This window comes from Aythya marila, assembly GCF_965140915.1.
Source record: "Aythya marila genome assembly, chromosome: 2".
Lineage (NCBI taxonomy): Eukaryota > Metazoa > Chordata > Aves > Anseriformes > Anatidae > Aythya > Aythya marila.
The window spans coordinates 104,401,672-104,424,728 of record NC_139043.1 but is presented as its reverse complement, the minus strand read 5'-3'; the positions used below and the strand labels follow the sequence as shown (position 1 = coordinate 104,424,728).

At 39.0% G+C, this 23,057-nt stretch overlaps 1 protein-coding gene across 5 annotated transcripts in view; it reads left to right on the top strand.

The window, feature by feature from the left end:
* PTPRM (protein tyrosine phosphatase receptor type M) overlaps positions 1-23,057 on the top strand; it is a 462,170-nt gene that overhangs the window by 171,728 nt on the left and 267,385 nt on the right. For all 5 annotated transcript variants that reach the window (XM_082753666.1, XM_082753665.1, XM_082753667.1 and 2 more), the window contains exons 6-7: positions 6,540-6,714; positions 16,398-16,691. In XM_082753666.1, coding sequence (XP_082609792.1) covers positions 6,540-6,714; positions 16,398-16,691 — 469 coding nt within the window. The remainder of the gene's footprint in view (positions 1-6,539; positions 6,715-16,397; positions 16,692-23,057) is intronic.

Genomic DNA, 23,057 nt, shown 5'->3' with positions numbered 1-23,057 from the left:
TCTGTGAAGCAATTTTGTTGAGGTATTAATTGCTGTTTGATTTAGATTTCATACATATTTTAAACAAAATTACTTCTGGCACTGCTGATGTTATGTGAGATCCCACCGGTGCGACTCTAATCAGGATTTTATAAATGTGCATCACTGAAAGTGAGATAATGCAAACCCTTTCTTTTAATAAATGTATGAAAAGCTGCTTAATCTACCTGTATGGATAGGGGGTGACTGACCGGTGTTTCCTTTTAAGTCTCTTCTGGCAAAATTGCTGAAACATGCCTAGAGAATGAGTAATTCAGAGGTAGTGCGGGATATAACATCCCAGAACTTCAGCCCCTTTGAATTACTGCTGCATTTCTGTTAAAACTATTTCTGAAAGGTTTAATATATATCTTGTTGCTTCTAAATTGCTGTTCATTTAGGAGACTTAGAGTTAATTCATTGCCTAAAAGGGACTGTGAGTCTAATTTAAATAACCATCAACCTATTTCTTTTCATTCTAGCTTGGCTAAGATGGAAAAAATAATGTGAATATTTAAGGTGCTTTAAGCTGTCTCTGCTTTAAGCTGCATGCATTTAATATGGTGGTACTAGGGGTATGGATTTTCAAGCTGTGTATATCCTGAGGTGTTAAATTAAGATATATATTTTTTATACCCATATATATTAAATAACATGTTGCTTTATAGAAAATGTATTCTTGCTGGTGACTTACCAGTTAAATATATTCATTATTTTGCTTAAATAGCTTTCCTGAATGTTTTTTTGTTGTTTTGTTGGTGGTGGTGTTTGTTTTTTTTTTGTTTGTTTGTTTGCTTGTTTGTTTGTTTGTTTTTTGAAAGTGTTCTCTGAGCATTTGAAAACATGGGGGTTTCTCAGCAGACAGCAGAATATGTTGTTTTCACTCAGCACCTTGCAATCTTTTTGTGGTCAAAATTCTTCGGCACTAAGAAAGCTGCATAGCTCCACGCCTTGGGGACGTAGCCTTTGTACTGCAGGCAGGTCTAGCATTAAACGATTAAGGCAGATTCCTCTTTCCAAAGAATGAAGTGTCCTGTTCACACGGTTCTCCAAGTCCCAGTGGCAGAAAGAGCTAGCAGGCTTAATCTGTAGTAAAGCCTCAATCTTTCACATGGCAAAGCAGAGCTACCAAGCGAGGTAAAAAGAAATGTATTTATCTTGCCGAACTAGATTTAAAAACAACAATAACAAACTGGGAGGATCCTGTAAAGATGCTCTGACAACCTTTTTTAAATGGGTTTTAATATATAATGCCATAATGTTTCGTTGTAAATCGTGAATTTTATACCATTTTCTGCAGCAGGATTAGAAAATTACAGACCTGTCACTTTTTGTTTAATTTTCAATAAGACATGATGTATTTGTGAAGACGTCCACGTAAAGACTGTTAGTTTGCAAGACCTATTGGTAAATTTCAGCATCTATCTTAAAAGAGCTGAGATGAAGTTTTTAATTACTGTAATTAGTAAAGCAATAGGTTGTAAGTGATCTCTTTTATTTATGGGACTTCAGAATTTCGTGTTAGTGAGCTTTAAGAATCTTATTTGTGTTGATGCTGCTAAAAATAATACTTTGTAAAAAAGTTGTAGAGGGATCTGCTGATAGATTCAATAAAGGAATGCTCGTTCGATATAAATATATTTCTAGCTCTTCTAAGTAAAATAGCTACTCACAGTTCTGCCGTGGAGAGCTTGTTGTTTATCATAGAATACACTTAAATGGACCCATAAATTGTGGAAAGGGGAATCTTGTTGATGTACTCATGTACACAAGCACTGATGTACTCTCAAAATGGAGAGAGATGGATTTGAAGGGTGGAGCATTCAGTGGATAAGGAGTTGGCTGCAGGCTGCACCCAGAGAGTGATGGTCAATGGTAACATGTCCTAGCAGAGGCTGGTGACAAGTGGTGTCCATCAGGGGTCTGTCCTAGAACTGGCGCTGTTTAATGTCTTTATCCATGACACAGACAGTCGGATCGAGCGCACCCTCAGTAAGTTTGCAGTGACACCAAGCTGAGTGGTGCAGTTCATGCAAGAGGAGGAAGGGCTGCCATCCACAGGGACCTGGACAGGCTGGAGAATTGGGCCCATGTGAACCTAATGAGATTCAACGAGGCCAAGAGCAAGGTGCTGCACCTGGGCTGGGACAATCCCAGATATGAGCACAGACTGTGAGAAGAACTCACTGTGGGCAGCCCTGCAGAGAAGGATTTGAGGATTTTGGCAGGCAAAAAGCTCCACATGAGCCAGCAGTGTGTGCTTGCAGCCCAGAAGGCCAACTGTGTCCTGGGCTACATCCCCAGAGGGGTGGCCAGCAGGGGAGGGAGGTGATTGTGCCCCTCTGCTCTGCCCTTGTGAGGCCCCACCTGGAGTGCTGCATCCAGGTCTGGGGTCCCCAGCACAAGAGGGATGTGGGGCTGTTAGAGCGGGTCCAGAGGAGGGCCATGATGCTCAGAGGGCTGGAGCATCTCTCCTATGAAGAAAGGCTGAGAGACCAGGGAGACCTCATTGAGGCCTTTCAATACACTTAAAGAGGGCTTATAAAAAAGATGGAGAACTTGCTCAGTCATATAGTGACGGGACAAGGGGGAAGGATTTTAAACTAAAAGAAGGGAGATTTAGATAAGAGGTTGGGAAGAGATTTTTCATTCAGATGGTGGTGAGGCACTGGCACAGGTTGCCCAGAGAAGCTGTGGATGCCCCATCCCTGGAGGTGTTGGATGGGGCTTTGAGCAACCTGGTCTATTGAGTGGTATCCCTGCCCATGGCAGGGAGGTTGGAACAAGGTGGTCTTTTATGTCCCTTCCAACCTGAGCTGTTCTGTGATACTCCTGTAAATTCCACCAAGTGGTCCCATTTAAGTGACCACTGCCATACCTCTGCAGCTTCCTAAAGACAGTATGCAGTGAGTGAAAGAGAGAAGAAATGTGAATCCCAAACAAAAGAGAGAAGCTGGCCATGTGGGTACAGTTAAAAACAAAAACCTCTCTGTACTCATATATGAAATGGTAAATAGCATTTTTTCAGACTAAACATCATCTTTAGCTATTTGGCAATTGATGAAATAAGTGTTGAGGTGGGCTTTGTAGGTTTGGATGGGTTCTTCGCCTTGTTCTGTTTTTTAACCCTTTCTTATTTTTATTTTTTTTAAGCTCTCCTCCAGTGACTGTGAATTGAACTCTTCTTCATCACTTTTATTATCGTTCTTCTATGCTTGGGCTTAAATCAATTAGGTGGATCTTCTACTTGTTTGCTGTCATCCCTGAAGAGAGGGAAGCCTTGCTCTCTTGAGCAGTACATTTCCTTGTGAAAAGTAAATGAATGATGTTTCTTAGTCTCTGCCTAATCCAAACACATTTTCGTTGAAAATATTTTTTTTTTCCAAAGAGACTAGAGAAAAAAAAAAAAATCCCTTTGAGTTCCACTAGGAAATGTCATGCTAGTGATTTCTTCAGGACTGTTTGAGTTCTAAGGTATAATTAGAGACACTGCACTTTGCCTCTGTGAGTTCGTAATGTTTAAGAGAAGTCAGTCAAGATAATATGTGTTAATAATAATATCTCACATATACTTTACAGGTGTGCTATAATAATAGTAATAAAGGCTTTTTATTCTGGAGCTCCTTCATGATTTTTGAAGGCACCAACAATGATTTGTTTCACATCTGGATTTCAGTGGGGGGTGAAGAAACACTGAATCCTCTGTAGAGCTAAGTCGAGTTCTCTTTAAGGCTCATGGCACTTGTTATTTGAGTAAAAGGATGTGTCTCTATGAAACGTGATAAGGCTTCCCTCTTCTTCAGTCAAAATTATTGACATGTGAACAGGTAGTGTGTGTTGCATAGCCGTATAGTTGATTATTTGATCAAACTAAGTTTTCCTGTATCAGAACAGCAGGCCAGAAGGGAGTGTGAATGCATTGCACTTTTCCTTGGTCTCCTCTCTTCACGTGCTTGGCTTTTGCAGATTAAGGCAGAAACTATACTGCCTCATGGTGTTGCCTAGTCCTTTCCTTTTGCCTCCCCTTCCTCCCTTTAACAGCATCCTGTAGCTTTGATCGATAGAAGGACAGCAAGGAAGAACTCCTAGAATGGTTCTTCGGTTGTGTTGTAACTCATGAGAACCGTAGGACAGTTTGGGTTGTAAGGGACCTTAAAGGCCACCTGGTTCCAACCTCCCTGCCATGGGCAGGGACACCTCCCACCAGACCATATTTCTCAAAGCCCCATCCAGCCTGGCCTTAAACACCTCCAGGGATGGGGCATCCACAGCTTCTCTGGGCAGCCTGTGCCAGAGCTTCAAGCCCTGCAGTGAAGGGCAGGCGTACAGCACAGCTGGAGAGCAGAGAGCTTCTTGTGCACGCTTGGAACACACTGAGCTGGTTACGGTGCTCGAATTAGCCAGGGTGTGGTGGTATGTTGTTCCTTGGAGAAAAACCTAACGATTTCTTGGCAAGATGAAATAGCCCACGTAGAGCTTCCTGATGTTGTAACTAGAAAAAAGGAAGGAGCTGGCGTGGGTGGATGTAACGTAAGCACAGGATTTGGCTGTGCACAGAGTCCTTAAAGCCTGAAAACTGCAGAAATACACTTTAAAGGCAAACTGTGACTGCTCAGCAGCTCTTATAGTTAGGACTAATTGGTCATTCTTTTTAGGGAAAAAAAAGTTGCCTTTAGATAATGTTCATTCTCCCAAATCACAATTAACCTGCTCTGCTTGCTTCCTGCTATCTCCTTTCATCCTTGCTGGAATGATAATGCAGTAGCGAGACCAGTAAAAATAGTAGTTTTGCAATAGTAGTTGGGAAGGCTTCTTTGCAAGTCATGTTTTCAGTCAGTTTGAGAAGTCAGTGGAGCTGCAGCCCGAAGTTCTGCGAATTCTGAGGAGTTGGCAATTATCTGGAGTAATTCCCAAGTAATAATTTCAGACAGTAATTTTTAAGATGTGATAGTGCATTCTTTGGGCATCCTGCAAACTTTTTCCTCTTTTAAATAAGCTATGCATCACCCACATTTATTTTTAAGAGGAAATAGCACTACCATACTGTGTTATTAAGAGAGTGAAAATCAGTATTTACTGTTACTTATGCTGCTTCTTTGGCATTAATAGCATGATTAACTTTGACTTGGTTTTGTGATTATGGACAAGTTTAACTTGATGCGGCTGTTATTTGTAGCTCTCTGTTTAGAACTGGTACTTTAAGGTTACTTTCAGTATGGTGACAAGTGAAGGCCACAACGAATTGAAGTCACCATTTCCTGTATAGATCTTAAATTCTGCGTAATAACCTATAAATTCCAGGGGGAGGAGAAACCAAAACAACCAAAAAAAAACAACAAACAACACAACAACAGACATCACCAGCTGTGTTGATGGTTTATGGAAGCTAGATAGCACGGGACCCTTGCAAACATCTTCTGAGAGGTGCTTGTTGGGGTTCTTCGCAGTTTCTCCTCATGCTTTGGTAGTCTGCAGTCTTCAGTTTGTTGAAATGCACAAGTTTGTGTGGAAAGTGCACCTTTCTTGTTTGAATGAATGTTGCAAGTAGATCTTGTAAAAAATTCCAATCAGATGTAGTAATTGGGTCATTAGATTTTCTGAAGGTTCTTCAGCCATTCGTTGTAGACATGGCCTGTTTCATGGGCAGATGGAGCATGAGTTATGGTGCGGATCTGAAATCTGGTGAGGATCTGGTGGTGATTTGAAAGCCAAGTCTCTCAGCCCTCATCTTTGCGTCAGAGGACATGGCAAGGTGTCATCTCTGTACCTTTCTGTCTGCTCTCCTCCCCTTTTCCTGCTCCAGACACACACTGGATCACATGAGGGAGCAGGCTGGGGGCATGGGATTTAGGAGCCTTGTGCTCCTCAGATCTTATGTTGTTCACTTTCTTATGCTATATGTGCAGTATGTTGAACTGAGGGCAACACTTTGCACCAGGGTAGAAATTTCACAGTTCCTGGTACGGTGTTGAAATGGGAAATGGAGAAAACTTCAACCTTGCCGGTCATTCGCTTGGTAAATCTGTGCCTGGCCTCTTCCACCTGAGTTGCTGATAATCCCATGTGTAGGTGCTGCTGTATGAGAACCATACACTTAAATTTCCATGCAAGCTGTGCAAGATGCACATGCTGAATAGTGGATGTGGAGGGGAAGAGGAGACAGAAATGGCGTATGCTGGGTTTCATGCTTCTTTTTTTAAAACAAAACAACCTTTAAATATTTGTGTAAAGTAAGCCAAGCAAGTAAATGTTACATTGCTCTTCAATCTTTCTATTAGTTAATCTATAAAGAGTTGAAAGCAGCTGTTCCAGCTGAGTGGCTGCCCACCGATGATGAATGTTTTAACTCACATGGGAAGGCAGTAGAGTCTCACACAGTGTAAACATCTGTAAAAGTAATGCTACAGACTTGTGCCTTTACCTGGCCTCCCCTCTTGGGGACCTTATGAGACCTGGATTTGTTTTTAAGTATATTTGAAAACATGACTAACAATGTTCTTTATTTTTGTTTCTTTGCCCAGGGTATTTACGTAAGGGATGCGCCTTTGAAGAACATAAAAGTGTTCAATGTTCGCCGATTTGTAGCTCTTTTCAACGTGGTAAATGCCACAAAGCGGGATGCTGGCAACTATCGCTGCATGATTCGGACGGAAGGAGGGGTCGGTGTATCAAACTACGCGGAACTGATAGTCAAAGGTATTTCATGGAAAAACCAGTATTTGCATGCTAAGTGTATGAAATAAGAACCTGCAATCGCTAGTTCACTAAAGATGTCACCCATCATTTGTTGAAGTTGATGAGATGTTTAATAAATAGACTCTGTTTATGTAAATTGTGAAAGTCTATCCAGCTGTAGCAAGGGAATGACAGAAGAAGCCAGGGCTAATTAACTAGTTGCTTGTTGATTGTTTATTTAGATATTTCCCCCAGATGCACTGTTTGGAAGGTATTTCTATATTGAAGAGTGTATTTATCTTTTTGGAGGATATGAATATAATATTAGCTATTTACCTCCATGGTGGAGATTGCGTTCTAAAGATGTATTTACTTCAAAATTTGAAAACTTTACAGTAAGAGATAACACACACATTTCAACATCTGAAGGGATATGTTTAAAAATGGCAGGGAACACCTTTGAATTGAATGCGTATAAAAATGTCCATCTTTATAGAAAACTATGGTAAAACATTTTCTTAACACTAATCGTATTTAAAATGCATTTTGGAGGAACATAATTTTATTTTTGTTCTTTCAAAGAAAAACATTTTCTAGCAGTGAAAGAAGTTGCAAAGCCACGTTGTTGTGTTACACATAGAATCATTACACATCTTCCCTTTCCGGTCAGTTCTGTGCCTAAGAAACAAAAAATGAGATGAAGAACTCAAGGCTCTTTTTCTCTTCACCAAAACAATTTGATCCAAGTCAGCAAGGAGAGAGCAAGTGCCCTAGAACTAAATCCACTGCAGGTGTGGATTTTTCCTTTGGGAATTAGGAGGGACACAGTTGTGTCTGTTATGAATTCTCTGATTTTAGAAACACTGTCCTTTTGTTAGCTAGGACTTTTTTCTTTCCATTGAGATACAGTATTTAAGAAACATACAGGTTAAGGAATAACACAAGTAATAAATAAATTTTTATGTAGTATTTTTGCCACTCTGCTTTCCAAATTTTGCTCTAGGTTTTATCTTTTGGTTTAAGATACAAATTAACATTTCTTATGACTTATACTGCAGTATGTTTAGTTATAAGAGCTTGCATGACTCTGTTTGCATACAGTAGATAAGGAGCTTTATTATTACTTGACCTTGGAATCACTCTTTTCTTTCTCCTTACTGTTTAATAATTTTGCATACTTATAAACCGATGTAGGATCTTTCAGGACTTCTTAAAGATGTGCTCCTCTTTCCAAATTTATTAGGATTTTTTCAGGTAACTCACATAATCAATAAGCAAGGTGTGGGATAACTGTTCTATCTGAAAATGTAGCATAGGTCTTGTTTCTGAAAGCAACACAGAAAGTATGTGTACAAGAAACTACCAGTAAAGGAGGAGTTTGAAGGACAGCAGGCACAGTTGCATAAATGAATAATGAAACCAAAAAGTTAAAGAAGCTAAAACATATTTTTTTGGGGGGCAGGGGAGGCAGGGAATGAGGCAAAGTGAGGAGGACAATAGAATTCAGGTTGAGAAGAGATACAGGAAGGTTAGCAGTTAGGCTGTAGCAAATTTTGAATTAAATAACAATTGAGAGGGGAATAATGAAAAGGTGACATGGTTAGAACAGTGTTTATGAGATGTGCATGGGTTTAGGATTTTTTTTATTTTTTATTTTTTTTTTTTTTAAGTTAATTGGAGAGGAAGAAGCTTGGGATATGTGTTAGACTGGGCAATAATTGGTCGCCAGCTGGAGATGCAAGAGACCCTTAAAGAACAAGGAACCATTTTCCAAAAACAAGAACATGTTTTTAGTTGATGTGCTTTAGAAGCATCAGGACAAGACAAGGAGAAGGAGATTGCAAATAAGCAGTGCATGGAGATAATATGACAAAACAAATTTTAGTACAAAAACTCAGATGAGCTATTTAAATGGACAGATGAAGAGAGAAACAAATAGAGAGGATGGGCTGAATATGTAATTATAAGGCATAGTGGAAAAAATTAGGGTTTTTGTTTGTTTTGTTTTAGTTCAATGAAAGATAACATGAAAAAGAAAGAAAAGGGGCGGCCAAAAATGAAAGTGTTCATAATTTAGGAAAGAGAGAAAGAAAGGACGAAGTACAACCCCAACAGGAATGATAAAGCATCTTTCAGACCTTACAGCAATGGAAACCAGGGGAAGAAGGGAGCTGTCTGAGTGAGGCAGGTGGAAGATTGGCTGCATCAGTGACAGGAGGTACAGAAAGCTAAAGCAGTTAGGTTCTGCCAATTTGTTTGATTTAGGGTGTTCTAATTTATTAGCGCTCCTTCTGTGGTGTAGTGGATGAAATTATGAAGCATATCATTAAAGCATTTGTGCTTATCCAGATTCTTTCAGAAAATTTGCACTGGGCACTGTGAACAATTGGATAGCCTTAGGGTGTAATCCCATTAACTACTTGTACAGTAGCAAAGTAATTATGGTAATCCCTGTTGCCTGTATTGGAGCTTTTATGAGACCACCTGCAGGTCATTCCTTCTGAACTAGAAAGACCCATTTTAAACATTATGCTGTAAAACCTTAGGTGACTGTACTGAAATAGCAGCATTAGGGGATAATTAGTAAATATGCTTTCTTACAATTTCTTAATTATACACCATCAGTATTTCCTATTTTTTCAGCAGCTATTCTGCAATGCTAGTCAGCAGAATTCAAATGCAATGGATTAATCGATTTATCTATCAACTGTATCTGTTTTTCATCCATTACCACCAGTAAATCATGAGCAATGTATGTATACCCCCATTGCATGCAATGCTTAGTCTGCTCAGGAAGTACTGATGGCTTAATGATAGTATGTGTAGAAAGAGCGGTGTAATTACTCCCCTCTCTTTGTTGGAAACAATGAATCTAATTCTCTTCTCATTTACACTGGTGTAACTAAGCTGACTTAAGTGGAATTTCACTGGAACTACATTGCTAGGAAGACAGGAGTTGAAGAGTCAATTTGCCACACTTTATTGTCCTTTGTTTCATTCTGGTTGCTGAACTTGTAAATCAAATTGCAAGTAAGTAAATCCCATGCTGGAGTTCGGATTTTTTTTTTCTTTCCAAAATATCTTTGATCTTAAGATCTTAACTTGAAGACATCTTCCCAGTAGAGTGAGTTACAACGTTGTACCACATTCATGCTACTTCATACTTCAGGCACAGACTCACTAAATAGAAGTTCCCTGTAAGTAATTCCCATTTTCTTTCTTATGTAAACCTCTTTAAGGTTTGCAGTGCTACTGTGGCATGATGTGCAAACTGAAGACTGGATACAAGAACTTTCTAAATCAGCAGAAAGACCATTAGCATCAGGCATTGCAAACCAAACCTGAAATCACAAAGGGATAGGAACTAAATCTTGATTTCTGAGGATGAGACATACGTAAGAAATGGCCAAATGTTCCTTTTTGGTTGTTTTTACCTGAACAGATATGATTCTAACAAGGTTTAATCTCTGTGGGGGTGAAAAAAAGCAATTAAAAAGCTGGCAGTTAATCCCATGTTATCTTATTAGAGAACTGTAAACATGAATATTGTCTAGTTAATGAGCAAAAAGCCTGTCAATGAACAATTAGCCTGGCCCTAAACATGAAGGAAAAAAGGACTTTTTTAAAAAATGTGGTTTTGTTATCTTACATGCCTTTTAGAGGATGGTGAAATGAAGTATTGATTGCTCTATTTAAATAAATCCTGAAGGGGAGGTTTTCAATTTTACCCGAGTGTTTGTTCTGATAGGAAAGGCTGAAAAGACAAGTGCCTTGTCATTGTGCGTGTGTTCAAACTGCAGAGTGTCCTCATCTAAGTTTGTCAGAGAATTGGATTGAAATGTCACTTTATCTAATAGGAGACATGAAAGTGGCCTTGTCAGATCACCCACTTAATGTAAAAAAACAACAACAAAACCCACAAAACAACCAAACAAAAGACAAAACAGCGGTTTCTTTGTAATAGATGACATGAAGGTAATCAAACATTGCGCAAAAGGGAAATAGTAGGGTGGAATTGATTAAATGTATTTGGTGAAGTAAATTAGACTTCTACATACAGTCCCTCGGTTGAATTTCTCTGGTAGTGGGCAGATCCAACACAGATTAGATTCAGGAGAACAGAATGAGCCTGTCTGAGCAGACACCAGATTATTACAGAGTTCAGACTGCTTATTGAGTTCAAACAAGGTAAACCAAGGTGTCAATTTGGTTAAATGGAGTTTTGTTAGGTTTTTAAGCAAGGGCACAGAGAGGTAGCCATCTGTAACATTGGCAGCTTAAATGTCTGCATCTTTTCAAAGGGAAGATTTAAGACCAGGAACAGAACTAAAGCTCTTCTGGACCTCCAGAACAAAGAAAATATTGTGGAGGGCAAAACTATTTTGAGATGAAGACACGGGAAGAAAATATTACAAAGTGCTTTTCTGAGGTATCAGTTGTTCTCCTACAGTAAATATACATGGATGTTTTTATCTATTTTCTTTGTCTCTGCCAATTCATCCTTCATGCTGGATCCATCAATCTGCCTGTGCCTTTTTACAAACAGTGCTGCTATTACAACTTACTTTTACAGTTGCCTGTCACAAAGTTCTGCTTTCGGATGCTTATAATTTTGATAAACTGACTTGAGGCTGATATTTTCCAGTATGGGAATGTGTCTCAGCCTGAAAGTTTAGAGGGAACCTCCAGTCAAAGCAGCTGAGATGGTTCAGCCGTCTTAGCAGATGTTCTGTGGGACAGTGCTGAAGACACCAGGCTTTGAAGCAGGAACTTGGGATTTTTAGGAGGGTAATGGATGTGTCAAGAAACCTGCTTGCAAGTATAGTCAATTTACAGGCTGCAGAAAAACAAACAAACGCCCATCTAATGTGTACAATGGAGACTTCTCTGAGTTTAATTGAGAAATTGAGATTTCAGTTTAAATGTCAGTACTGATCTGAGCTCCCCTGCGTTGGGCTGGAGTCAGGCAGATGAATCCAAAACTGGGAGCTTAGCCGTCCCATGCTTTTAAGTATGCAGCCCTCCACCTCTCTGAGCTGTTGTACTGTGAAGCTATAATGGTGTGAGATGCATGATGTGGAGAGTGAGTGGAGCAAGAAGCTGAGTACTTGGATGGGGTTTTTGGTATTGGGACTGAAAGGCATGGCAAACTGGGAGGCGTTTCAAAGTTAGAGGGGAGTTAGATGAAAATTGGGGCTACATGAGTGCTAAAATCTAGGAAGAGAGAAAGAAAAGCAAGGGCAGAACAGAAACATCTGTCCATCCATATGTACATATGCACAAAGATTTATATATGTGCATGCAGGCGCATATATATATATATGTGTGTGTGTGTGTAGGGGTGAGAGTCAAGGCAGCGGCCAGTAAAAGGAATTGGCTGGAAGGGCTGTGGACCTGCATGAGGGGACAGCAGGTGTTAAGGAGAAGCTTGGTTAGAAGAACAGGAGCAGACCGAGCTTTTAGATACAGCCCAGGTCAACAAATAACAAACCTGGATGGGAATTCGGAGATATTTGGAATGTGGGGATGGTGACTGGGGTGTGGAGAGAGAACAAAAAATGAGCAAAGGTGAAAATAGGAAGGGTGGACGGGTTCAGACTGCGTGGGTAGGCAGATAAGCTTGGAATGAGAGCTGCACGGGCGTAGATGTCACTGGCTTAAAGAAGAGAGCTGGTGACTCAGGAGTGGACAAGTCAGCGCTCAGGTTTTTGGGAGGATTCAGGTCTGGTGAAGAGGACAGTTTGTGCCTGGTTAAGGATGGATACTGCTAACAATAATCCAGCGTTTAGCAGGGTATCTGCTAATGTCCAACTGGTTAGATCGTACCTGCAAAGTACTCCTGCTCTCCAAAGGACCGGAATAATTTGCTTGGTCTGAAGATGGGCACAACTAGGTATATAGATGAGCATAGCAAGATATGTAGTTGTGGTGTGTATGTATGTGTGTGTGTATATATATATATATTAGCATATACAAAGCTGTTTAACTGATTTCAAGACTAAAATACTAATGATTAGTTTAATAATTCTAATAATTAGGTAAGAAGTTCTTAATGTGGACGTAGCATCAGAGATGATTGATACCGTATTTTTACCATTTCATGTATTCATGATGTGCTGAACAGCACTACGTGAGATCATCATGACATTCTTTAACAGTCACTGTTTAATTAAAATTAGCTTGCAGGATAAATATTTCGTCCCTTTTCCCTCCAAATGTAGCATGGTTCTACTCTCCCTTTTTCTTCAATAAAATAATAATAATAAATGTTATTGCTACTATTAGAGGAGAATTTTTCATTGTTTCAAGTGAGCTGTTTTGTGCCACAGACAAGAAATGTTTGTTTTTACTTGTTTATAAGTCAGTCAAATCTCAAAGATTTACATTATCTCCACTGGCATCTCTATGTGGATATCTTTCCCCTCCCTATTAAAATTTTAAAAGAACTGCAAACACGAAGTTGTTAGGATCTTACAGGAAATGTTTGAGAAATCTCTACACTGTAAAGCACAAAGCAAAGTAAATAAAGGAGTTGCTGTTTCAACGATGTTTGCAATTAACGTGAAAGTGCCTAAGAATGAAAAGTTTATATGTGTGTATGGCTACGTTTGTATTTATCTTCTGCGTAAGAGAAGGGCTGCTCCTTATCATGAGGCTTTGTCTTTTTCACACGTTTACTGTAACAGGTCAAGGTAACATAGGGTGACATTAAAACATCTGCCTGAAACCTTCTGTCACCTGCAGTCACTGGAGTTAGACATCTGCCTTGGCAAGGCAGCCAGTATTTTCTTTCCATGACGGATTTTGCTCATTGCCGCTAATCACAGAATTCAAGAGGAGGTCACCCGTCTGTCTAAAAAGCATTAAATGTGAATTTATGTATAAACTTCCTTTTTTTATTTTTTGAGTTAACATTCCATTTAAAGGCCTATCTAAAAGGTTGTACAGTACTAAACAGCTCTTTTTACTTCTGTTTCCAAAGAGATCTGCAAGGAAGAGCTCTTTAAACTAAACCATCATCCTAAAGTGCCACTGCTACAAGCTTGTTTCTGCAATCACTTGAAATTCCTTCCCTGAATGTACCTGGATACAGAGTCACAGATCTATTGAGCCATTTTTATAAAAGTAGTAATGGGAAAAGAATTTGCAATGGTATTTATTTGAGACTACCTCCGTGTCCACATTAAAACTGCTTTCAGTGAAAGATGGTGGTGCTTCAGTGTGGTACTTTCCTGAGTAAGTGATTCTAATTTCTTGGTAAAAAAGCAAAACAAACAAAGAAACCCACTAATTCTGACTAAAGGAAGAATAATTGAATAAGGAAGAAGAAGAGCTTTCTTATCTGAGTCATGAAATCAGCTCATTATATTTGATAGTGCACCTGTTGTATTAAAGCGTATGCTTAACTCCTGGACTCATGTTTTTAACCAGTAACTTAATAATGAGCATCCTATTTATAATGACAGGTTCATTCTGCGTAACCTTGATCACAAATAAGAACATTACTTTACTATTAAACTGCACTTCCAGTATTAAACTGCAGCATACGCCGGCTTTGCTGAAATCATGCAGCTTGAATTAACCTTTTGCACTTTGGCCACGAAGGAATGAAAAATATGCCCCGAGGGATAAAAAGACAATAAAATACTGTCTGTTCCGAGCACTTGTAATACTTGGAATGAATTGGTGTAACCACTAACCTTAGTGACCTAACTCCTGAGTTCGCATTTTGAATGGCACTACAGCAGCCTTTAGTAGCATTTGAAACTTGAAGGTAATTAACTGTTCTTTCAGCATGGCTAAGTAAATGCCTTAGGATGCTCTATAAAAGTTCCATTTCATGTCTTGGTTCACAAAACAGCCTAATGATTTAAATTGATGCTAAATCATTTTGAGTCAAGTCAGAACTGTTTCCAGGCATACTAACACTGTATGAAGCCGTAGTTTATACAGTTCAGGAACACTAGTTTCAATCAAACTGCTCCATGTGCCTGACCAAGAGATGACATCAGTTTGCCGTATGTTTCCACTGACGTGAAACACTATTTTCACTACTGATTTGAAAACGCAAACAATATTCCTCTCTCCTGTATGCACTTCTATGCCAATCAGTAACAACCAGTAGGCATCTTTGGAGACACATCTGATTGTTGCCAACTGTACTGTGTTCTTCACAATGTCCATCAGTTAGTTTCACGAAGATGAAAATACGGTATGGAGGCCTGCATTTGCAATTTTGTGATCTCAGGTTGCAGCAATTGCTATCAGATTGCATAGTTTAAAGTTTATATAAGAAGGAACAGTGCTAATTAGAAACACCGCTGGTCTGTGAGGATCATAGGTGATCTTCAATATCCTTAGTGCCCTGTGAGTCGAGTGCTCCTTCTGTAAGTGAGGAAAAAAGAAAAAGAAGGTAGCATATGTAGGATAATTACATGTTTGCTAAAATAGTGATTCTGCTATTTCTCAGGAAATATTAATACTTATTCCAGAGTGTCTTTCTCCCCCTGTGCCTCATTCTCTTTCCTTTAAATCTGACTTTGAAGTCCTTGGGAAAATGATGAAATATATGAATTCAGCTTCTTTTCTGTTTGACTACCTATATCTCAGCACTTGGGGGAATGGTTAGCAGGAGAGGATAAATCTGAATCTACAGCTTAGGGAAGACAGATGTTCTACTTTCATTAAGTATTCTGTGCAGCCTTAAGAAGGTGGCAGTGTTTGCTGATAGATATGTTAAGAATATTGGATCAAACACTGCCTTATTACAACAGCATGGTTTCATTCTGCTTGAATATATTTAACCAATGGGAAGGCAAATTTTATGCAGATGTGATGCTTGAAACAGCAGAGTAATTCTGCGGTTAATCAGTAGGAAAAAAATGAACGTGTTATTTAGCTTTAAAAAGAGATGATGTCTGCAAATTATTTTTGCGGTCCAACTCAAAATTACATGTACATGTCCATCACTTAATAAATAAAAAAGTAGTTTTAAAATCTTACTTTTAATGTCTTTAGACTGCAAACTCAGGATCACATAAATGCTCTTTTAATGCAACAGAATACTTCTGGATGTTAGTGAAAATATGCTATTACAAGAAAGAGACAGGCTCATAATAAAGACTCAAGAATTCCCCCAGCTTTCTTTCTTTTTCTGTTAAACCAGGATATAGGGCTTCGAAAAACACTATTTTTATTTGGTTCACACGGAAATCTGAAGGCTGAATATTGCAGTCTGTGAGGAAAAATTATAATTTTTGTTTTTATGCAGAAGTCCCTGTTCTGGCTATGTCTAAGAATAGACTCAAGTATCAAATTTAATTTAAAAAATGTTAATTTTGAGTAGGCTATATATTTACATCCAGGAAGAACTATATTTTAATAAGAAAACCTGAGATCAGCTTTCATTTGGAATTGGAAGTTAAAAGATGCCATTTAACATCAAGTGAATAGGAAAACTCTAGTCACACACAGTTTGAAGTTACTCTGCACAGAACATAAGCTTCAGGTTACAATCACTAATGCTTAAACAGAAGACTTTGGATATTGCATTTTGGGGGAAATAATCTGTAGTGGTAATTTTTTTTCATATCTGTATTTTTACGCAGACTCTGATATGGTATGAAATCCATTGTTTGAATATTTTAGAAGCAGAAAAATACCTGTATAATCATTGCCTCTTTTTGTAACTTACTGTGCCCCAGAGCCACCAGTTCCCATTGCTCCACCTCAGCTGTCCTCGGTTGGTGCAACGTACTTGTGGATACAGCTGAACGCCAACTCCATCAATGGAGACGGACCCATTATCCAAAGGGAAGTTGAGTATCGAACTTCAAGTGGAAGCTGGTATGACATACAACCGGTGGACTCCACAAGCTACAAGATTGGGCACCTGGATCCTGACACAGAATATGAGATCAGTGTGTTACTTACAAGACCAGGTGAAGGAGGAACGGGATCTCCTGGCCCAGCTCTAAAAACAAGAACAAAATGTGCTGGTGAGTACTCAAAAGCGATCGGAAATGTTGCAAGCATATTTCTAGGGTCGAAAATGTAAGTTATCTTACTAGTGGTCTTTACTATCTACCTTAAAGCAGCAAGCTTCAGGAATTAAGACTGAATGCTTTTAAGTGTAACATCTCAGCATTTGCCAGTATGATTTAAATCATACCTGTTCATGCCTTAAAGTGGTCAGCGTAGCATGCTGCATAGATGAGTGACTTTTGGTTTCAGGTACGCTGTGTTCCACTGAACGCTCTCCATTCCATTACAGCCTGCTCTTGTTAGTGTATGTTTGGGATGTCAGATCAGTTACCAGTTCATCTCTTTTATTTTTTCTTTTTTTCCCTTCTTTTTTGGCTACTGTTCCAAGATTGGGAATAATTTTTTTTGTGTTTGAATAAAGTTTCTTTTTTCCTTTTTTTCAGTGTCAGGTATATCATACTTGTAGATAAAGTGGAAAAAGATCTTGTGTAACAGCAAATGTAGTCACGGTTATGTCTCAATTAGCAGATAAGTTTTAGCCGAGGACTGCTTTCTTGAGTGACTGACAGCATGTCTTTTCATTAAACGAGATAGTTTGATTTGGCATGTTGTATAGCAGTCTTGGCTCCTATTTTGGATGCTATAATTAATGGTGCTGACCTCTGACTGTAAAAAGATACAAAGAAGACCTATTATACAAAAAACAATTGCACAGTAATCTTCAGGAAGACTGGCAGTGATATTAATTTGGGATTCAGCTGCTCAAAAAATAATAGAGTATATTGTGACCTGGATTTTTTTTTTTTTTGTCATTAATGTTTCCCCCCAATATTTTGTATTTTCTTTCTGCTGCTGCAGAGCTGGTAGAAGAGAGTCAGAAGTGTACCTAGAAGAAATGTGACTAAGCAAATGGTATTTGCTTATTGATCCTAATATTTAAAAGAACTGATTGGTGTTGTCTTTTTAATAGTACCAGGAAAAAATCATATATTTCAGCAGAAATAATGATGTATTTCCATTGAATATGCCAGTAAAGTTACTTTTCATAAAGTCACTTGGCCATCTACCAGTGGCTGAGTGGCATTCGGTTGAACGAATTGGTGCGATGCCAAATAGAGTAAAAAAATGTTTGCTGTCAGAATCACAGTGTTGTGTTTTGAAGATGCAAGCTTATATAGCTAGTAACTATATGTTTTTTTTACTTATTCGCGTTGTTGGAAACAGGTATTTTAATGAAAAATACTAAGTGGCAGTACACAATAGTGAACTATTTAATATTTGTAAGGTTTTCTTTATTTGACTAAGATAACAAGAGTTTAGTCAAAACTGGGGCATAAAAATTAATTAGAGTTCCCTTCAGGAGTGTTTCTAGGTCACTGTGCCTTTCATAATAATGTAAAATTATCTGTCTAGACAAGGTATGTATATATTTAGTACAGAAGTACTTCAAGCATTTTAAAATTAAACCAGTTTTTCTCAGAGTTTGGTTATGTGCTTATCCAACGAGGTAATGTAACATCCGGTTCTTTGTAGCCTGTTTGCACTGAATTTATTCACTATTTCACATCAGCACGCAGATTTTTAGCTACGTGGTGGAAAGCAGGGCCTCAGCACACTAAATGGTTACTTGGGAAATGTCGTAATAATGAACATCCCCCCTTCCTCTTCCTTTCCTTGAGCTTTTATTGCTGACCATGGCATCACAAGGTATGAGATACCCCTTTCCAATTTGGGTCAGCTGTCCTGACTGTGTCCCCTCCCAAACTCTTGCCTACTCGCTGCTGGGGAGGGGTAGGAAAAGTAGGAAGCCTGGACAAGGAAATTAACTCTGTCCCAGTGAGACCCACTACAGAGAAAGAAATCCAGAATTTTAGTTGTATTTAAGAACATGGTATGCTTCCTAGTTGTTTCAGTGGTACGTACTGTTGAGTATTAAAACATGCATTTGATCTCATAAAACACAACATACTGGAAGTATTTTATTACCTGGTAAAGTCTTGTAATACATCAACGTTATTTGTGTTTTCATTAAGCTAAACAGTAACCTTCTCAAATTAAAAGCAGAAAGTGATGTCTGACTGAAAAAATTTAAATGGAATGATGACATTAAATCTGTCTCTACAAATTGGCTTTTTTATAGCAGAAGATCCTGCTTTGAAGGTGTAGTGGTTATTGGTTAACTGTTAGCAAGTGACATGCTAATAACTGGCCCGAGGGGTTAAAGAGAGATTCTGATAAACTAATGACGGTATAATTAAGCTGGGTAGGAGTAAAATAATGCCAGTCTCCAAAGCATACCATAGAATTAATAAAACAGGAGTCTTTAAGAGAAGAGTCATTGCACCTTTTTAATTACTGTGATAATTGTATGCTGCTTGACTGTTCCCTAGGGGTCTAGTGAACCACTCTGAGACTCAGAGCAGTGTGCTAGACATTCAATAATCTTAACAGTTCTCCAAAGCATTTGAAATATGTTTTCATTTTAGCAGAATGAGATTTCGCAGGCTTGTAATAGACAAGCCCTATTTGTAACTTTAGTAAATAAAAGCATCTATAATTAGAATGCAAAGAAAATGAAGAAAAATCATCTCTGTAGAGTTGGCTGCATCATCCTCAGTGGAGCAGTTACATACTTTCTGAAGTGCTTTCCTTCCTTCTGATGAAATGTAATATAAATGTAAGTGCTCTTTCAGGGTAATGTTGAGGAAGGCTGAGGAATTGCGTTCAGATCTGGTTTAGATTTAACCTAGAAAGTAGAGTGCAGGTTTGAAAAAGAGGAGGCTAATGGATTTTTGGCAATTGTAAACCACATTTGAATCAGACTTACAAAAAAGTTGTTGTTTTTTTTTTTCTTCCCTATATTCAAGGTCTGAAACCAAGACCTCTCCCTTGTTTGTCTGGAATTTGAATCACCAGTTGCTGTGTTCAAAGCTCCCTCTTCCCACAGTTGTGTCATATGGTGCTACGAACTTAGGGGAGTGATGCTATTATAAAAGCACTTTAAAAAAGGGTGGGGGTGTGTGGGGAGAGATGGGGTGAGGGGAAGGAAAAAAAACAATCAGGAGAGATATGACAGAACATTTCTGTTACACAGTGTATCTCACATTACTCTCATACACATTTTCACTCTAGTGTATTTGTAAAATGATAATTTCAAAATAGTAGCCTCCAATTAGAGTTACTCACAGTTCAGACAGCATTATCTGAGGCATAAGAGTGCTAGCTTGGTGTCAGGCTTACAGTGCCCACCACTGCTATAGAGACCATGCTCACCCACACTCTATCCAGCCATTGCTTGCAGCTAAATAGCTGCGCAAATATTTGAACCAAAGAAATCACTTTATATCTAAGCACAGAACCAACAGCTGCTCTGCCACGTGGGGGATATAAGTTTGTGTATCTGAAAGTCGATGGTCAGCAAACAAACCAACCAGCCACCCACCTAACTGTTAGCCCTTACTATTGAAGACTGTGAATCCTGTGGTGCCTGAAAAAATCCAGAACCAAATCTTCTCTAAATCTGACCCCAAACTGGTGGAACCAGCCATAAAAAAAACTGAGTAGGCTAGTTTAAAGATTAATAGGCTAGAACGTGTTTTATAGTTTTCTTTTCCATATCAGCATTTCTGTGGATAGAATTATTTATTTCTGTGATTTGCAACAAGTTTTGTCTTCAACACACACTATATGAGAAAAATCTTGGTCCTTGATGTGTCCCTGCACCTTGAAGGTGACACATAGTCCAGTGAACACATAGTCCAGTGAAAACTGAACTAGAAAACTCTAGTGAAATTTAAGAAAATGATTTAAAAAAAGAAAAAAACTGCCACACACAAAAAAATAATAAATACAATGGACTATCCCAAAGTTATTTTAACAGTTTGAATTCCACTTCTCTGTGTTACGGTACAATTATTGCCCTGTATTTGCAGAAACAATTGCTGCCAATGTAACCAACGATTTTCCTGGCAGAGAATTCAGACATGCTCAATATGTACAAGGAAGTTAACAGGAATATTTTAATTAAAGTTGCTGTTCTTGCTGTCTCTTTTGCCCCCTCACCTGTGCTTGTCTGTTGCTGTTACTCCCAGGTCTATTGAGCTCTTGCATCACTGCTGCAGGTTAGTTGTAAACTGTCTGTTACTCCGAGGCTTGTTACATCTGGAAGAAGAGAGCAGAGGAACTCTTTAAATCCCCACTTCTAAAGATTACTATTTTTCATCTTTTTTCTTTTCCTCACTGCTTTGGATCTAGGGGGTGGTTTTTCAAGGTGCCAGAATTACTCCCCTACGTCTTCGCTGCCCACTGATACCACTGGCACAGTGAAACCATCTACATCTGCCAAAATGTTCGCTGATGGAACAAGCCTTATCTTTCCTGTGATCAAATAAGAGCTCATCTCCTGGTACCAGGCCCTGAAAATGATCAGACGTGGACCACACCCTGTTTTTCCTTGGGAATGTTAACTAAGTTCCCCGTTTGTCCTTTTAATTGCTAAAAGGGATGCATGACTTAAAAGTATATAGTGTCTATAGCCAGTTAGTAAAATGTATGGCAATATAGTATTTGCACAGAAAACTTAGGTTCACTCTGTTGAAAGCTGTAGCTAGACCCACAGCCAGAGTGTAAAACTCTAATCTCCCTCCAGCCCTTTATTTCAGGGAGCCTGTAGAATCTATACATTACTTTACATCAGGTTGAAGCAGACAAAAAGGCTGAAATGTACAGGCTGGCGACTGTCTTGACCCAGGTCAGCATGCTCTTGCATGCACGGGTCCAGCAGCAAGTACTCCATGTCACCACATTTCTCCTTATGCATGGCAGGAAGCACTTGTTATCCATCTACAAGATGGACAGTCCTCAGGCCCTAATGGATCAGATCCTTTGTACTCAATCATTTTAACAGTTGGTCTTCCCCATCCTCCGCCCTCATATCTCATCCCCGTCTTCTTTTGTCATTAGTTCTGTAGTTAGTCTCTCCCTTTGACAGTGTTCATGCCCTGAATCTCGGTGGTACTTGCTGCTTATTTCCATGCCCTTCCCTGTTGAACATCAGCTAGGAAAGAAGAGTTCCTTCCTAAAAACAGTCTCACAAGGTTGAAATGGGGGCTGCCTTTCACAGTTTTTGCTGGCTTCTTTGAATCTTTGACCTTTTTGTCTCAAGAAAAGGATCCTAGTGTCATTGGGAATTAAATTCTTCCTTCTTATTCCTATACCTTGGGGGACTGCCTGTGAACAGGTTAAGTTTTTTTTCCTTTTTTTTTTTTTTTCCTGGCATATAACAAAGTCTTAACATTGTTTAGTTTTGTGATCATGAGAGAATTCAACTGGAGGTCATGCTGCAAGTACTTTTCAACAGCACTTAGCACTTTCCTTTTAAGTATGAACCAAGGTTGTACAGCTGTGTTGTATCAGAGTAAGACCTGAAATCACAGGCACCTGAATCCCGAGGAAAAGGGTAGCAGATATTGCACCATTTTATTTTCCATGGAAAATATGTCACTATCCCAAACCTAATGCTGTAATAAGCTTTGGTAGGAAGTTGCACTGACTTACCACAACAAGTTCTACATTACACTTCTACTGCATCTATTGTTTTCATTGCAAAAGTAAATTACAATTTCGTTTTTAATCAGAAATATGAAGTAAAAAATAGCCACTGTATCATCCTTTCTCCTAATGCCTTCCTGATATAAAAATGATTCCCATCTAAGGTCCATTTGCTTACAAGGGTGAAAACCAGTATTGAATTGTCTGTGGTATAAGGGGGTGAATCAGTTTTGGGGATTTGCAGAAGATAAGCTGATAAATTTTAACAGAATTCCAAGAAAATAATAACTAGTGGGATGCATATCCATGTCCCCGTGTCATTTGTCCCTTTCTCTGATTAGAAATCCAAAGGAATGCATCTCCTGTGAAAGGGCCTGATTGAAAGGACAAATAATGCTCAGCTGTGACTGTTCTGTGGAAATTCTTCCTCGACAGCCCCGTGCCTGGGAACAAACACACAGGCTGTTCCTTACTGAGCTGATCGCCCTGTTCCTGTCTTACAGAGCAGCTTTCCTTTTGTGTCATTGAACATCTTGGGTCAAGAAAAAAAGCAAAGTAATCCAAATTCCTCCCTTAAAAAATCTACTTAAATCCAGTTCTCCTCTTTGTCGCACAGTCTGAATTTGCCCTGTGGGGTTCCTTTAAATACAAAAAGCAAGAAAGCTGCAGTAAATGACAGCAAATGCAGCTGCAACAAATGCCACGTGTATCTTCAGAAGGGACAAGAAGACCTAGGGAACTGCAGTCCAGTCAGCTTCCCCTTGGTTCCTGGGAAGATGATGGACCAGCTACTCCTGGAAACCGAGCACATAAAGACAAAAAAGTGATTG